At 53.0% G+C, this 16738-nt stretch overlaps 10 protein-coding genes across 10 annotated transcripts; 4 read left to right on the plus strand and 6 right to left on the minus strand.

The window, feature by feature from the left end:
* Positions 1-358: 358 nt before the first annotated feature.
* Positions 359-1611, minus strand: BDQ94DRAFT_136976 (ADP-ribosylation factor family protein; the record flags this gene model as incomplete). The annotated part of the gene is made up of 2 exons (XM_026764974.1): positions 1366-1611; positions 359-1309 (listed from the first exon to the last, which is right to left on the minus strand). Coding segments are annotated over exons 1-2 (742 nt in total), but the record flags the coding sequence as incomplete, so codon positions are not given.
* A 2-nt stretch (positions 1612-1613) lies between these two features.
* BDQ94DRAFT_136977 (uncharacterized protein) lies at positions 1614-4271 on the plus strand. The gene is made up of 2 exons (XM_026764975.1): positions 1614-2391; positions 2486-4271. The coding sequence occupies exons 1-2, from the start codon at positions 2307-2309 to the stop codon at positions 4042-4044; spliced, it is 1644 nt and encodes a 547-aa protein (XP_026629871.1). The 5' UTR covers positions 1614-2306; the 3' UTR covers positions 4045-4271.
* Positions 4272-4463: 192 nt separating this feature from the next.
* Positions 4464-5622, minus strand: BDQ94DRAFT_166945 (kinase-like domain-containing protein; the record flags this gene model as incomplete). The annotated part of the gene is made up of 4 exons (XM_026770682.1): positions 4464-4802; positions 4873-5102; positions 5253-5425; positions 5486-5622. The coding sequence occupies 4 exons, from the start codon at positions 5620-5622 to the stop codon at positions 4464-4466; spliced, it is 879 nt and encodes a 292-aa protein (XP_026629872.1).
* Positions 5623-6014: 392 nt separating this feature from the next.
* On the minus strand, positions 6015-7430 carry BDQ94DRAFT_136978 (mRNA splicing protein PRP18). Its single transcript, XM_026764976.1, has 2 exons — positions 6475-7430; positions 6015-6422 (listed from the first exon to the last, which is right to left on the minus strand). The coding sequence occupies exons 1-2, from the start codon at positions 7371-7373 to the stop codon at positions 6230-6232; spliced, it is 1092 nt and encodes a 363-aa protein (XP_026629873.1). The 5' UTR covers positions 7374-7430; the 3' UTR covers positions 6015-6229.
* Positions 7431-7719: 289 nt separating this feature from the next.
* On the plus strand, positions 7720-8544 carry BDQ94DRAFT_166947 (SAP18 family protein; the record flags this gene model as incomplete). Its single annotated transcript, XM_026770683.1, has 1 exon — positions 7720-8544. One exon carries the CDS (start codon positions 7720-7722, stop codon positions 8542-8544), a length of 825 nt encoding a protein of 274 aa, XP_026629874.1.
* Positions 8545-8693: 149 nt separating this feature from the next.
* Positions 8694-9372, minus strand: BDQ94DRAFT_136980 (uncharacterized protein). The gene is made up of 4 exons (XM_026764977.1): positions 9260-9372; positions 9169-9204; positions 8927-9042; positions 8694-8860 (listed from the first exon to the last, which is right to left on the minus strand). Exons 1-4 carry the CDS (start codon positions 9276-9278, stop codon positions 8807-8809), a joined length of 225 nt encoding a protein of 74 aa, XP_026629875.1. The 5' UTR covers positions 9279-9372; the 3' UTR covers positions 8694-8806.
* Positions 9373-9660: 288 nt separating this feature from the next.
* BDQ94DRAFT_136981 (glutathione S-transferase) lies at positions 9661-10846 on the plus strand. The gene is made up of 3 exons (XM_026764978.1): positions 9661-9862; positions 9931-10328; positions 10389-10846. The coding sequence occupies exons 1-3, from the start codon at positions 9822-9824 to the stop codon at positions 10739-10741; spliced, it is 792 nt and encodes a 263-aa protein (XP_026629876.1). The 5' UTR covers positions 9661-9821; the 3' UTR covers positions 10742-10846.
* A 31-nt stretch (positions 10847-10877) lies between these two features.
* On the minus strand, positions 10878-12849 carry ugd1 (UDP-glucose dehydrogenase; the record flags this gene model as incomplete). Its single annotated transcript, XM_026770684.1, has 3 exons — positions 10878-12050; positions 12104-12540; positions 12597-12849. 3 exons carry the CDS (start codon positions 12847-12849, stop codon positions 10878-10880), a joined length of 1863 nt encoding a protein of 620 aa, XP_026629877.1.
* Positions 12850-13517: 668 nt separating this feature from the next.
* Positions 13518-14990, plus strand: BDQ94DRAFT_166951 (glycosyltransferase family 4 protein; the record flags this gene model as incomplete). Its single annotated transcript, XM_026770685.1, has 1 exon — positions 13518-14990. The coding sequence occupies one exon, from the start codon at positions 13518-13520 to the stop codon at positions 14988-14990; it is 1473 nt and encodes a 490-aa protein (XP_026629878.1).
* Positions 14991-15143: 153 nt separating this feature from the next.
* BDQ94DRAFT_166952 (fatty acid desaturase) lies at positions 15144-16541 on the minus strand (the record flags this gene model as incomplete). The annotated part of the gene is made up of 3 exons (XM_026770686.1): positions 15144-15455; positions 15505-16355; positions 16436-16541. 3 exons carry the CDS (start codon positions 16539-16541, stop codon positions 15144-15146), a joined length of 1269 nt encoding a protein of 422 aa, XP_026629879.1.
* Positions 16542-16738: the final 197 nt, after the last annotated feature.

Here is a 16738-nt window from a genome sequence, read left to right on the forward strand (position 1 = left end):
ACTGAACATTGGGTTGTCACTTTAGGGCTTCACGGGAATGACGTCAAGGTGACCGGCGTTGACTTCATGGCTTGCATGCTTTTCCATCACTTCACTTTCATCGTTCCACTGCTTTGACTGGCATAGACGTCATGCACTAGCATCGAGAATGTTCAGTGCGTCCAATCAGTCCGGTTTTTGGTCGCGTGCTTCCATGGGTTTGGCGGTAACTCTGCAGTATCCGTTATAGTGGGATAGGTTGCATGATGGGGGGCGGCTTCGTCAAATGCCGGTGCATGGAATTGGCAGTTTGTTTTGATCTAGGCCTTGGAGTTGATGATGATGTAGTAGGAGCTTTGCGGTGTTGATGCTTTGTTCTGTGTGTTGTACTGGGGTATGGTCATTGCTGGATGGAGAGCTGTCTACATGGTTGAGGTACAATATGCGCTATGTATGACAGTTACAGCGAAAGCCAACTGGATAAAGACCAAAGTAAAAAACAAATGCAGTTACAGTAAGGTATCTTCCCAATTCACATAACCTCTTGACGCCAGAACTCAAGCCCGAATGACACGATGAAGGAACATGAAAAGAATCGAAAATCTTGCAACAGACCATTCCCCCCAAGTCTATCACTTCATTAACGGCGGCCGTCCCTCTTTATTCCACTTGACTCGCGTCTGCACCCATTCCACCGCTTCTTGCACTCCCGACCCCATCAACGCGCTGACCGGCAACACACGACTATCCCTCACTCCGGCCCCGGACTCTCCCTCGAAGACCTTGCGCACGAACCCCTCCTTGATACGAACAACCTCCACCGAGTCCTCGCGATCTTGCTTATTTGCTAGCACGAGAATCGGCACACCCGCCACATCCGAATGCTGCAGAACCGACTCCAGCACTTGCCGACACTCGTCGAGCCGACCGAAATCGCTCCCGGGCGCATTGATCCCGACCATTTCTTCGGTGAATGCGCCCGAGTGGCCTCCTGATGGACCGGACGCAGAGCTAGGCCGTCGACTAGGGAGCCGGGTGATATCTGGGTCTTGTCCGACGTCGGCACTGTCGACGACGAAGATAATGGCATGGCAGCTGGTGTAGTAGCTTTGCCAGAGATTCCGCATGGAGATCTGTCCCCCTACATCCCAGATCTTCAGATACATGTCCGGTAAGGAGATGGTCGCGACGTTTTGGCCGACCGTGGGCACGGTTTTGCCGGGGTTAGGGGCGGGAGCGCCATCTGGTCGGGGTTGATAGAGGGCTTTGATTTGCGACAGGAGGGTAGTTTTGCCGGCGTTATCAAGGCCAAGGAGGAGTACGGAGTATTCTATTATCATAATATTAGCGCGCGAGGATGGGATTAGGTTAAAGACGTCTACTCACCCTCCTTGCTAGTAGCGTACATATACAGGGACTTGGCCAGATGATACATGGTTGCGGAGAAGGACTGCGGAGACTAGACCAGATAACCTCCGGCGGACGCAGCCTCGGAATTCCAATTAGAACCGGCGGGACGACAGCTCAGGTAACAGAATCATGGCAGCAGCAGAAGGCTGGATTCTTGAGATATTCCACCTGCTGCTTTGATTTGTCTTTTGCGCTTCGATTGGGAGGGACCCTGGCCAGCGCCGATGGCGATAGATTGATGGCCTGGGGGTCCACGCGTCAGCCGCGTCTCGAACAGGAAGGTAGGGTATAGGGTAGATATGGTGCAGGCCCCAAGCCCTACCTTCCGGAAGAGGTAGACCCCGCAACGTCAAAAGTCATGCATTGTCGATCTCTTCATTGATTGGGAATATTATTCATTATCCGGGAATGTCGTTATCGCTCCCGACAGGACAGGGCCACGAATGTGCTTTTCCTTTCAACAAAGTCTCTCGGAACCCAGATTGACGGGATCCATTCACCACGGCCTGCCGGTTTGACTGTGGCAGCTAAACTTCCCAACTTCTCGACCCCGGATGCGCCGGTAGCACGGAGCAACGGCCATCATTGGAGGCTGACAAGCAATTGCCCCCCCACGTCCCTTGGCTGGATCCATTTTTACTGAAATAAGTAAGGATTACATAGTCGAGTTGAGGGTCCTGCATTTGTCAGTTTGTCAGCGTCCCCAGGCCTGCCTCGTCCGCTCGCGGAATCGGCATCCCCTCTCCCCCTTCCTCTTCCTATGGTTTTCCTGCAAGCTTAATCCTTCCTTCTTCTTGTCAATGTAACGGCCACTTGATGGCCCTCCGGTTCTCTGCCTTAAGCTGGAGGTAGTGGCTTAACTGTAGATTTTCCAAATACTGTGCGGTTGGGACTTATCGGAGGATTCCTATAATCGCATGTCGCAAACAGCATGCCCCACGATGGTTGGGCGGACGAAGGCGCAAAAGATGCCTTCATTGGAGACTGACACCATTATTGTCGGTATGTCGCCATTTCGTGCCAACAGAGATGCTAGATTTTTACTTTCGATTCTCCCCCCTGGTCCGTGTTATCGTGCTGATGTGATCCCCCACAGGGAACGGGCCGTCGGCCATGATCTTGTCGTATATTCTTCATGGCCATCTTCCATATTACTGCTCCAATCCTCCCCATCCTGATCCGCTTCTGCATGCGAAGCTCCAGGGTTCCCCGGAGTTGCTCCATGTGGACGTGCACGCTTTGACGGATCATTTCGCCGCCTCGAGACTGTCGTACTCCACACAGGCTCTCCCCGTGAACGTGCTCCTGGACACGCTGGTGCGCCCCAGCGTGGATGTAGAGGAGCTGGAAGCCATCACGAACGTCGAATGGCGGTTCGTGCCCGAAAAGGCCGTTCCCCATTTGGTGTTCGGGAATGCTCAGCATGCAGGGGGTCAGTGGACTGATAATCCTGTGCCTGCCAGCTGGGACATCCAGACCCTTAGCTATGCGTCCATGCTGTCTCTGCCGGGCTATTCGTTCGCTGAGCACCACCGGAAGATTACGGGCAAGGAGCTTCCGGCATATACCCGACCCAGTCGGGAAGAAACAGCAAGTTACTTCCGTACGTACCCCGAGGCGGTTCAGATCGACGACGTGTTCCGGTTCAATGAAACCATATCCGGCATCTCACGAACAGACGATGGGTTTTACATCCACTCGCACAACATACACTGCAAGCATCTGGTCCTGGCTAGTGGTATATTCACTCAAGTGCTCCAGCCTAGTCCAATGCTGCAGCCTTTGACGTCACTCCAGCCCACTCCGCAGACCCCGCTGCTGGTGATCGGCTCTGGCTTCTCTGCTGCGGATATAATCATCTCTGCGCCGGCGGATCAGAAAATCATCCACGTGTTCAAATGGGATCCGGAAGGGCGGTCATCACCGCTGCGTGGCTGCCATCACCAAGCATATCCTGAATACGCCGGAGTTTATCGACTGATGAAACGAGCTGCCGTTGCAGCAGACCCTACGAAGAAGCGAGTAAAGCCGCGCCGCACTACCTCGATCCCTTTTCTAGAACTTCGCTCGTGGGAAGATATATACGAAGGATTGCCCAACTCGGAAGTTGTCGACGTCGAGATGCAAGAGGATCAGGCCCTCGTTACATTCCGCCAGCCTGACGGGAGCACCATCTCCCGTGCCGTCCGCGGGATGGTCTATGCCACTGGCCGACGAGGCACCCTCGACTACCTCGACCGTCCTCTCCTCAATGAAGTACTCGACCACGATGCGACCACAGAAACGAGTCCAATCATCTCTGCCCGGTCCTTGCGCAGCAAAGTATATGAGGATATAGAGATCGCGCCAGACGTGTTCATCATCGGCAGCCTCACAGGCGACTCTCTCATTCGCTTTGCGTACGGCAGCTGCGTCCAGGCTGCCGGGAAGTTGGTCGACGCACGCACGGGCAAGGAGCGAGTTCGCAGTGGATCGAACAATAACTCTCGGCCTCAGTCATCGTTGGGGGTCATGCGTGGCATAGATGGACACGATATCTCGCCACCTAGCGAGTTTCGTGCTGTAGATAACGACTGCATGGCGTCGACTTGGCCGCAGAGGGTTATGCCGAATGGCTTGTGGAGATGGCTCTGGAGATGGTTTGACGTGAGGTGATTGATGACAAATGATGCATGATAGATGATAGATGTGATGATGATTGTACATAGCATGTCATTGGTTTTGTTTATAAAGGGAGGATATGTCGTTATTCATGTATAGTTGGCTGAATTGTTTCATTGATTATGCATATATCTTGACTGTCAGAGGACTATTCTGTATCACTTCCAGTAAAGAAAACCTTCATTATCAATCCACCAAACAGGATCAACAAAATCGTACATCTTGGGCACTGCCTCACGCATAACCAATTATACGGGAAAGGTAAAAGCTACTAGAGAGGAGGCACTGTTCTAACAAACCTCCGCCACAGAAACATCAAACCTCGATCAATATACAGCACCTAAACTACCCTTCCAGAGCAGCCGTAACGTTCACTTCACCTGATGACATCCTCAACCCTTCAGTCAGAATAATCACCTAAAGCAAGGATGCTCCAGCGCCTCTTTCGAGGTGATCCTCCCCCTCGGATCAAGATAAGTCATCTTAGCCACCAAATCCTTAAGTTCGGGTTCAAGAAAATCCCAATGCTCAACCGGTTGTCTCGGATTCTCCGGTCCGAATGTGTTAATTAGCTCCAATATGCGTTCGAAGAATGGGTTTTGCTCTCCTATATGCTCGAGGAAGCGCTCCACGCCCTCTATGTCGGCAAAGTATGATAGATGAAGGCGAAGAACATGACGCCAGGAGTCCTCGGCGTTCAGTTGTTCATCCGGGACGCGAAGAACCATTTCATTAGCCATCACGTAGACCATCTGAGCAACATGTTAGCAAATGGGAGCCCGCTCATAATCAATGAAAAGAGACGAAATGGACCGAGCATACCACAAGGGCAAAAGAAAACACATCAGAAGCCTGATTCTGACGAGATCGCGCCCAGCTCTCGGCGCTGCGCCAGATAGCGTTGCCGCAGAGAGGCCCTCGGAGCCATTTGCCTGGTGGGACGATGACTGTATCCCCCAAGTCGGAAATCTGGACTTGTTCGAATAGTGTGATCTCTTGATCCTCAGCAGCAGGTTCCGTGTAATCGATAAGGATATTGTTGGGTTTGATGTCTGTTGATAGTTAGCCACTTGATCTTCGTGTTTAATTATACATGTTCCACTTCCCATTGTGAACCATATCCTTGGCGTGCATCTCAACCAGCCCCTGCAGTGCGCTGCGTAGAATGCTCCTCCTTGTTTCTTTTGATAAATTTCGCTGACTAAAGCGAAGCAAGTCTCCATCTAAGAAGGGATAGAAGAACACTTCAGTCTCTCGCACAGAATCCACAGCTGTGCGGATGTTGGGACACAGGGATAGCTGTTTTTGTATGTTGACCTGATGCTGAAAGTCGCCTGGGATTATATTTTTCAAGATGTATTGCTTTCCTTGAGCGCTTGGGGAAGGTTAGTAGCCAATGATCCGAGCTCCATGTCAACGCGTAAAAGCGACATACCTCGCTCGGTATACATGCAAACCGCTCTTACCCCCGTGAGTGAGTAGCTCCTCAATACGGTAGGGCTGTTCCGAGTCACTCTTAACACTCGTGCCTTGGGTTAGTGATACCTGGCGTGACTTTGTAAGGGTGGACATCATGTCTCGATGCGTAGGTCCATATTGAAGACAAGATTTACGGATCACGGGATGGTCTGGAGGGAAGAGAGAAGCGCATTGGAAGAAGATGTCGGGTGCTAGCATGAACGCCTGAACGGACCATCATTTATGGGTGGTGTAACTTGATCTGGGTCCAGGATAGCGAGTGATCCCGATTCACGAGTCACTCCACGCCTCGGCGGCTACCTGAGTCAGCCAAAGGGGGTCGATGCGGATGGTGATGTTTCATCAAAGTCCCGTTATCCTATTGAAGATTGATCGTCTCCGCATCGGATCTTTCGAGGGGATGCAAAGAGGTCTGGGTCATGTCTGGATGAGAGATTGTTTTCAGCCGAAGGAAGGTGCTACTGTGGATTTTTATATTCACAAGTATCAGGATCATGGCAGTTGTATAAGATTCTAGCAGTTGCCGTATTCAGCTAGTAGCAGCAGCTATAAAATCTGTTTTGAGCACGATAAACTATAGCACTTGGTCCCAAACAGTGTGAGAACACTGCTGGAATGTCCGCTGAGTAGTGCATACAAGAGATAGTAACTTAATCTTGGTTCAGGTAATGGGTATAAGTAATGTCATCGTATATCATGGCTAGCCCATGATCTGCAACTGGTCATCCGGGGGCCAACGCGTCTGCGCAAAGCTGAGGCACCGCTTGATGCTCTGCAAGTACTTGCGCGTAATCTCGTCACTCAGAATATGCGCCTGCTGATCGCTCTGATGCAGCTTCTCTCGTGCGGAACGTTCGTGAATACCAACCATGGTCACACCAATAGGCCAAGCACTGCAAAACATTAGCCAAGAACAAAGCCTCAGAACAGAAAGCAGATACGTACGCTTTTCCAATACTCAACCGAAGGTAGGCATCATTAGCATCGACATACCGCCGTTGCTGCGCCTTGGACACAATCTCTACCACATGGTCGAGCACTCCATCATCAATATCAACCTTCTCGAACTTGCGAAACAACGGCTTCATGTTCTCCCGCGACTGCACCACCGCATTATACGCCTGTTTCCCCTGCAAGCTCAGCTTGACCGACGCATCTCGCTTCGCCAACGCCAACTCCCACTCCCGCAACACCATATTAAAGTACGACGCCAGCTGACGAAACAAGAACTTCTTCCCCTCCAGATCCTTCGGCGCCGTCTCCGGAATCTTCATATCCACCTCCGGCACCAGCTCCAGCGTTGTCGGGATCGGCCCATCCGACAACTGCGGCTGCGGCGTCAACGACCGCTGCAACAGCCTCCTATACCGCCTCAGCCGGCCCTTATGCGTCTCCCCAAACAATATCGCCGGCTCCTCCATCTCCCGTAACTTCTTCAACAGCTCCTCCTCCGGTATATCCTCCTCGCCACCTTCCTTACCCTCACCCTCTTTATCATCTCCAGACTCTGTAGGCGGCAGTTCCGGCAAGCCGAGTCTCTTCCTGCGCTCTCGTTCGCGAGCAGCTTCCTCCTCTTCGCGCTTCTTGCGCGACTCCTCGGCCAGTTTGCGCTTCTTCTCTTCCCGCTCGCGACGGCGGTCGGCTTCTTCGTCTTCGAGCTTGCGTTTCTGGGCGTTACGCTCTTCGCGTTCGCGGGCTAGGCGCTCTTGTTCTTCATTGTAGGCTGCGATGCGGGCGGCTTCGAGATCGCCGCGCCGGGTGTATTTGGGCTTGGAGGAATCTTGGGAGTCTGCTTTGGGTTTTGCTTTGGAAATCTCTTTGGACATCAACGATGCGAAGTCCATGTTGGCGTAGTAGTTATGATTGCAATGGAGGTATAGTGGTGGTTGTGGCGATTAGATAGATAGAGTTGATTTAAATTGGAGGTAGATAGAGAGAAGAGACCCGTGTTCGGCAAACTTGCCGCGGCGGAACTTCCGCCGTCCAGATCCAGCAGAAACACCCGCCTGGATAGCTTGTTTGCAAGCTTCATCCTCCACTCCACTACTTTTACCTCACCTCATTCTCTCTTTCAATGCAATAACCTACACATCCAATCTACCTATACTGCACTACGAACACGTCGCACTCTACTACACTCCAACCACCCATCAACAATAACAAAAGATCAGAATAAAGGAAGGAATCAAAATGACACCACCACCAATCGACCGCCAAACCACCACCCCCTTCCACCTAAAGCTCTTCTACCGACTCAACAATTACCACCACCTCTCCGACTTCTCCTCCACCTCCTCCGCCTCCTCATCTTACAGCGGTCCCACGAGCGGGCCCAACGCCATCCGCACGCGCAGTCCACCACCACCGCAACAACTCCCCCCACACCTTCAAATCTACACCTGGCAATCCTGCACTCTCCGCGAACTCTCCCACCTCCTGACCTCCGCGCTACCTAGTCTTCTTCCTGACCCACCCGTTGGTACGCGCCTCTGCTTCCGCCTCATATACCCAGACACCAAAGGCGCCGCGACAATGGGGCCCGACGCGAGGGGCAGATATCTAGCGAAGGATTTGGGGAGTGTGATTGTCGGTCCGAGGGAGAGTGCGATTGCGAACGGTGGGGATGAGGATGAGAACGCGAATGGAGAGGAGGGAGGGCAACGGAAGGGTAGTGTTGGTGGAGGGAGATTGAGGATCCAAGGCAATGATGCGGACAAGACGTTGCAGGAGGCGCGATTCGTCATTGGGGATTATGTCGATTGTGCAGTTTTGCCGCCGCTTGAGGACGGGTCTGTTGCGCCGCCGGTCAATCCGGGACGGGGGATGGCCATGGGTGGGGGCATGAGGGCGTTCCCTGGGGATGCTGGCAGGGGGGAGAGGTATCGTGGAGGTGGAGGTGGGGTGAGAGGTGGGAGGATTCCACCGGGGGATTGGAGACGGGGGGAGAGGATTCCGGAGGAGAGGGGAGGTGGTGGAGGAGGAAGAGGAGGGAGGAGGGGGTGGGCGCCGTATTGAACTAATTGATTGATTGATTTTGATGCTGTATGTGTATGTATGAGTGTTAGGAGTTGAGGATACCCGGTTAGCTACAGGGATGTCTTGTCTAGTATCTACTAGTAATGTCTGTCTTTATTGGCTGTCCTTCGTAGGCACTGCAAACGGTGTAGTAAACGAAATCTTCAATAACGGTATAATAGTAGTAGATACACATCCAGCCCGTCCCATCACATCACACTTTTCTTCCTCCCATCACCATGCTTGAGAGAATCGAATCGATCTACCACTCGACAATCGTATCGCCCCTGCGCTTTCCACGCAGCTGGTACAGACCCTACACATACCCATTAGCCACACTCCTATCATCCACCGGTGTCCAATCAAAACCCAGATCACTCACATCAGTCTTATAAGCGACATAGCCCAGCGCACCTGGAATCAAAGCCATGTAGAGGAACGAGAACCAGGCATGGCGCGGCGTCCACCGGAAGTACTTGTAGCGGTTGGCGTTGAGTTCTGCAAGACACCACTTCGTCAGTCATTTATCATCCTTCATCCATCCGAACTCCTTCATAAGTAGCAATTGCTATCGCTGGAGGAGCACTGTAATGCGTCGAGTCTTATTGGCGGGAACAAACGGACCGTAGTATTTCTGGAGGGCCGGATCAAGGATCAAAGCTGGAGGTAGCGGTTAGCAATTGGCATTGAGAAGATTTAAAGGCGAAGGACATACACTTGCTGGGACCGGCCATGGTTGCGGTTTGGGGAGCGCTGGTTATTGCTGGCGAGCTGGGGGTATGCGTATTGGTTGGTGGTGGTGATGATGTTGAAGTTGGGTCATGTGATCTTTAGCATAATTAGTAATGCACATAATATGATTGTGTTATGCAGTTATGCATATATGCAGGTGAGTGGGTATACCGATCAAAGATAATGTGATTACTATAGGTATATCGTTATCGATGGGTATTCTGGATACAATTTACATAGTTAGCTCCTATCACATATACATGTACACTATCCACACATCTGAAAGTTGAATAGATTCCTCGCCCTCCGTACTCCGCACAGGTTGATCGCAAAAATGGGCGCCCCACCCATGGCGTCAGTCTTCACAAGAACATCCGAGGTTGCGCATGATAGTCTAATTAGTTTGTGATGAGAACCTAATCACATTCAGTCTAATCTAGACCCTACCACCTAGGCTATTTACATATAAGATAACATACACATCTTCGTCTTCCTATTCATTACACCACCACACCACCTATCGAACACTTCTCCAAGCACCCAATATGACCGACCCCAACAAAGGCACCAAAATCACCCTCTACTGGTACCAATACCCCCTCCCATCCTTTCCCCCCCTAACCACCTATACTAACAAAATGTGAATAAAACCAGGCTCTCCCAATCCCGCTCCCACCGCATCCTCTGGCTCCTCGAAGCCCTGCACCTAAACTACGAGCTAAAGATCTACCACCGCGGACCCGACAAGCTCGCGCCCCCGGAACTGAAAGAGATCCATCCGTTAGGAAAGTCGCCTCTCCTGACTATCCAGCCCGCGAATGCCACTCCAGACCAGAAGCCCCTTGTGCTGGCTGAATCGGGTATTATCATCGAGTACCTGCTCGATCACTTCGGCTCCAATGCAGAGAAACCTCTCCTCCCGCCCCGGTGGAAAGATACCCAAGATGGTGTAGTTGGGGGAGAAACAGAGGAATGGATGCGCTATCGGTACTTCATGCACTATGCTGAGGGCAGTCTCATGCCGTTTTTGGTCATGCAGTTGGTTATGGATAGTATGTTTCTCAAACCCATACCAGATCTATGTAATGTGTGTGTGCTAATGATGATGACAGCGGTGAAAAACCCCCCTGGAATGCCTTTCTTCGTCAAGCCTCTTCCGCGTCTCGTCGCGGGCCAGGTCGAAAAGGCGTTCCTGGCGCGAAACATCCAGTCGCACTTGGAATTCCTGGAAGATCAGCTGCGGAGTAGTCCTAATGGGGGTGCCTATCTCTGCGGGACGGAGTTGACGGCCGCGGACATTATGATGAGTTTCCCGGTGATTGCTATGTCTGGGAGGTTGGAGGAGCAGTTGGATAAGTTTCCGTTGCTGAAGGGGTATGCGGATAGATTGGAGAAGGAGGAGGGATATATTAGGGCTGTGAAGAAGGTGGAGGAGGTGGATGGGAAGTTTGAGGCTTCTCTGTAATTTCTCACCTTTTCTATTTGTGTGAGTTTGATGTGATTGGGATCGGGGGTAATGTTATATATGATAATGGTACTAGTGTAGTAACTAATTATGCAATCTATCTATCTGTATTAATTATAACATTGGTATATGTCTATTACATCCGTCCAATAGCTTCACACTCCATCCCCAACTTCTCCAGCTCCGCCCCATCTAAACATCCCCGTCCATCATACACCCACTTCGGATCCTTCAGGTTGTACGCGATGCGCGCCCACTCCAATGGCTCGTTAGCCACAGCCACAGACCGCGGCGCCCAGCTCCGACACGCTGCGCAATCATTCCCACACCCTTCCTCCGGCGTCAATCTATACGTAACTCCCTGAAACACCCACGTCTCATCCTTGCGCACCGGGGAAAGCATCTCATCCAGACTCTCATACGCATCTGAGTCAGAGCGTGCAGCACCCCCAAATCCCGCTCCACTGCGCTTCCGTCCATTCTTGAACTGATCGCAATCCGTCATGACCAAAACCGCATTAGCCTGTGAACACGCCAAATACGGATCCGACAGGACCTTAACCCCAGCAGCCACAGTCTCCTTCCCACAGGCTGCTTCCAGCTCACGCAGGATATCCTCCTCATGACAGAACAAATCAAAAATATCAATCTCAGCTGGCCTCTCCTCAAGCAACACCCTGATGACGTCAACAACAGGCGACTCGCGCGTATCTCCCGTATCCTTCTTAAACGCGAACCCCAGCACAGCAATCTTCCTCCCGGATAGATTCCCATCGAAGCGGTCGATGACTCTCCTTGCGAACCGGACGCGCTGGTACTCGTTCATAGCGTTGACCTGGCGCCAGTAGTGCGCTACTTCGTCTAGCCCCAATGATTCAGCGAGATAGGTCAGACTGGCGATGTCTTTGCGGAAACAGGATCCGCCGAACCCTACTCCTGCTTTGAGGAACTGTGGACCGATGCGCGCGTCCATGCCGATGGCCCGCGCAACTTGGTCGACTTCGGCGCCTGTCTTTTCGCAGATCGCGCTGATAGAGTTGATGCTGCTGATGCGCTGGGCGAGCATGGCGTTGGCGACCAGTTTGGCCAGCTCTGACGACCAGGCGTTCACTTGGAGGATGCGCGTGGGTGGGACCCAGGAGGAGTAGAGGTGCGCGAGCATGCGGGCTGCGCGCCGGCCTGGGGCTGTTCCTGAGGAGCCGATTAGGACGCGGTCTGGATTTACGAGGTTGTCGATGGCGGAGCCTTCGGAGAGGAATTCGGGGTTGGAGAGGATTTCGAAGGGGGTGTTGGGGCGAAGGGTGGAGAGCTGCTCTGTTAGTATCTTTTCTGATTCTAGGAGACTTGAAGAATGCAACTTACTGTTTGTCGCACTCGCTCGGCTGTACCGCATGGCACGGTGCTCTTCTCGACAATGATAGCTCCCGGCTTTGCGTGTCGTGCGATATCTTGCACGGCGCCGTCGACGGCTGTCATGTCGGTGGCTCTGCCGGCGCCGAGGCCAAAGGTCTTGGTGGGAGTGTTGACGGCCAGGAAGATCATGTCTGCGTCTGCAATGGTCGTTGAGTCGCATGTGAAGAACAGGTTGGGCTGTCGGCGTGAGTATACGGAGCCTTCGTTACCAACACTCTGGGCCACGTCCGAGCCATCGCGCGTCGCCCGCACCACATTGTAGAGAGTAGGTTCATGCACAGGGAGATGCGCCGACTTCCAGCTCTGAATGCGACGAGGATCTCGGTCTAGCACAGTCACTGCGACAGAGGGATTGTATAGGGCGAGAACAGCCGCGGTTGGTCCGCCTGTAGAGCTGGCTTAGTTTGGCTCGTAAATGAGGGCAGTGCCAGCTGAAGCCTACCCACGTATCCTGCACCCACAACACAGACGCTCTTTACGCGATCGTCCGCCAGAATGCACGCTGAATTGGCGCTTGCGGCATCGTGGGCTCCCTGGGTGCCTGAGATTCCCGTGGGAGAGGTGCAATGCGACGAGGGCACATCGTCCACCTTTGCGGCGCGAAACAGCGGACTAGAGGCGGGGGTAGTGGGACAGGTTGAACTGCCATCTAGACTCCATTCGAGCGAGCTCCGTGGTGAAGAAGAGAGATCCATTGTGTTGCTGCTGCTGCTGCTTGTAGTCTTTCTTGTGTTACCGATGGCGACAGACCTCACTCACCAGTCACTCCAGGAATTGACGACTGGGGGAGACGACTGAGGGGCAAGACAAGACCAGGGAGGCGGGACCACAAGTAGTATAAGCATCTGCCCAGACATCTAGAGGCAAGAGATCGTCGGGCGACCGAGGGCGATAAGGTCTTGCGCGGAGGGCGCATGGCCGTTGCAGGGGAACGTGAGCAGCAGAACATGAAGGCGAGAGCGGGAGTCGATACCACAGAGCTGTATGGGTTGATGCACGCGGGGGGCAGCACGGACTGCCACTGGATCAACCATTCGGGGGATGCAGGAGGCATTGAAGGAGTGAAGTTTGGCTGGTGATCCGCCCGAACGAGCGATTCTCTCCAGCCAGCCCACGTGCCCGCATCCAGCCCAGCGACACGGACGGATTTTTGCGCATCACCTGCAGCGAATTCTCGGTTTATGGTCGTGGTGATCAATTGTAGTAGTTGATCTGTCCTCCTGAGTCTGGTTACTCCGCACACCGTATCGTCTATCCTTGTAGAACATAAGTACGTGCGTGCACTCCTGGTGATCGTAGTATATAGATAGATGAACAGTCCACCAATCAGTATACTGGTTGAACAGTATCAGTATCACCCAAAATGCCACCATTCATTCCCCCATCGGAGAACTTCCCCAGCATCCTTAAAGGCAAACGAATTCTCCTTACCACTGAATCCCTTGGTCCAGTCAACGGCGTCAGTCGCACAACCGGCAAACTAATCGAGTATCTGCGTCGCAATGGCGTCGAATTGGCCGTTGTGGCACCACAACTCACATCCTCACCATCACAACAACAAGACACAATAGACACCACAATCCGCCTCCCCGGCTACCCCCTCCCCTACAATCCGGATCTAACCCTCGTCTACCCCTACAACCTCACCACCACAATCTACCCCCAAACCTTCACCCCCGACCTAATCTACATCGCCAGCCCAGCCAGTCTGGGCTTCCAACTCCTCCTGCAACTCCGCCAACTACACTCTCCCCCACCAACGCTTCTAAACTACCAGACCGACCTGTCCTCCTACAGCTCAATCATCTTCCCCAAGCCCCTCTCCACCTTCGCCGTCTGGCTCCTCTCCCTTGTGGAAGGATATCTCTTCCGCACTCCTTGCATCCACACTATCTTCTACCCGTGCAGTGATGTCCTAACCTACTTGAAATCCACCAATACTCCTATGCACAAAACCCATCGATTAGGGAGAGGAGTCGATACGTCTCTTTTTAATCCATCCCGCCGGTCTCAGTCCTTACGGGATACATTAGCTCCGAACGGCGAAGCTATTCTTCTAACAGTTTGTCGGATCGCGCCTGAGAAGGGGTTTGAGTTCCTCGCTGAGGCTGTCACACACCTTCTCTCTAGTACTAAAATCCCCTTCAAGCTGGTAATAGTCGGCGGGAACGCCAACCCCGCTGTGACCGCACGCATTCAGTCCCTCTTCCACCACATCTCATCACACGTCATCTTCCTTGGCTTCAAAACCGGCGAAGAGTTAGCGAGAATCTACGCCTCAGCGGACATATTCCTGCACTGCTCTATCACAGAGACGTTCGGGCTGGTCGTGCTGGAGGCTATGGCGAGCGGGTTGCCAGTCATCGCAAGGGATCAAGGTGGTCCGTCGGATATTGTGAGGAATCAGGAGACGGGGTATCTGGTTCCGGTGGCGGAGGGGGAAGTGGGCGTGTTCAGTGGGCTTGTGGGTGAGGTTTTGAGGGATGGGAGGTTGAGGGGGCGTTTGGGGAAAGGGGCCAGGTTGTTTGCGGAGGATATGACCTGGGAGAGGATTAATCGGAGGGTGGTGGGGAGGATGGCGGATGCGATTGTAGAGAGGGGAAATGGGGAAGGGGATGAGGAGAGGGCATTGTTGGGGGGGAATAGAGGGGAGGCGTCATTTGGGGAGAGGGTCAGGGTGGGGGTTGCTGTTGCGGTGGTGTATTTGATGTGGATGGTGGCTGTTGTGCCGTTGATTGTGCATGGGTCGAGGATTGTGCCCAGGATGGTGCGGAGGGTGCCGCTGTTGGGAAGGTGGGTTGGTCGGAGTACTTCTGCTGCCGCTGTTTATACGTAGTAGAGTGAAGGTGTGTTGGTAAGATGTGTATGTTTATGCAATATATTATATATTACATCTGTTAGCCCATGCAACTCTATATATACAACCTCGTCTGCTAGTGAGATCCCGCCAACTGGGTATAGCACAAGAATGCAAATGGAAAGTTAGAAATCAGCTAAACTTCCGCTTGATTTCCTCCTCGCTGAAACGACGCGTCTTGCGACGCAGCATCGCCGCAAGCTCCGCGTGCGTCATGCCGATCTGGTCGCCCATCGGCACGAGACACCGCGCCAGGTGGTCGTAGTCCTTGCGCATCAGTCGCACTGTGATCATGATGTAGTCGATGTTGCGGAACACGAGGGCATGCTCGGCCGCATACCGGTCCTTTTGCCGCAGGAAGGCCACAGGGTGGTCGCGCCAGTGGCGGCGCGGGTTCAGATGGTGCGAGGTGTGATAGCCGTCATTGTAGCAGAAGCGGTTGCTCTAATCATTGTGAGCACGTAGTCAGAACCGAAGAATAATTGGGCCATACCGCTACATCAATCAAGGTGATGCTGGAACGAAAGTCGCTGTTGGGATCCGTCTCGTCGACAAACGCATGCTGTCCCCAGTTCCCCACCATGAGACCCACGCGCAGCTGCAGGAACGGGAGAACAAAGACAAACAGCGTCGCTCTCCAGCTGACGTAGTTCCAAAGTAGATACATCATCAGATAGCTGCTGAGTTCCCAAAAGGCTGCTTTCAGGCCCAACAGAGTCTTTCCCTTGCGCAGGAAGTACGTGGGCAGCTCCAGCCAGATGAAGAGGTAAAAGCGGCCGATGTAGCAGGCGAAATCGGCGAGACTGTCACGCTGGTAGCGGATTGTTGAAGACAAATCATCCGGTCCGTTGCCTTCGACATGGTGATGCTTGACGTGATGGTAGAAGTAGGAGTTCCAGGTGTGGCCCATTAGCGGATCAGTGATGTAGGGGAACAGGGTGTCAAAGAGCCAGCAGTGACGCTTATTCAGGATGCCGCCCATGTGGATGTGTTGATGCATCATCAGGGTATAAGTGCCCACATAGTAGGACTGCATGATCCAGTGCAGCACGCCATGGACCCAGTGGAAGTTACGGAAGAGATAGATGGCACTAGGCACAGAGGTGGTGAAGTACAGCAAGAGATGCGTGAGCATGACCACGTCGGTGTCCACCCGGACGATGGACCGCGCGGCCTTTATATACGGTTGCAGCAGCCATGCATCCAGTAGCGGAGGCAGCTTGATGTCCTTCAGATCCCAGGTAAAGAAGATGGTAGGGACAAAGTCGGCATGCCGGGGGTCATTGAAGGCCTCCAGTTGGCTGACGGTCGCGTCGGCATCTGATGGGACGGGTGTTCCACCGGCTTTAGTGGCAGGAGAAAGTTAGCATGAAACCCGGAAGAGCAGTGGCAAGGAAGTTAGTTGACGGCGGGTGAGAATGTACATGATTTGGGCTTTTCCGGGGTGGATTGGCTATCGAGCAGCAGGTTATCGAGGACCAGTCGATCGGGCGGGGTCAGATAGGGATCGATAAAGGTGGAAGGGTCCATGGCCAGCAGAACAGGAATAATCTCCTGGAATTGGCGGGAAGCAAGGCACGTTTGGACAGCAAAGCAAATGGAGGTTCCGGCCCAAAAATTCCTTTTGGAGTGACAATCGAACAAGCTTTAACGGACCGCAGAAGAAAAAAGGGGGTGGGGCTGACAGCATCGGATGAGCTGAGACGATGGCAAGTATCTGCCTAGCA

The sequence above is a fragment of the Aspergillus welwitschiae genome (genome assembly GCF_003344945.1).
Source record: "Aspergillus welwitschiae strain CBS 139.54b unplaced genomic scaffold BDQ94scaffold_5, whole genome shotgun sequence".
Classification (NCBI taxonomy): Eukaryota; Fungi; Ascomycota; class Eurotiomycetes; order Eurotiales; family Aspergillaceae; genus Aspergillus; species Aspergillus welwitschiae.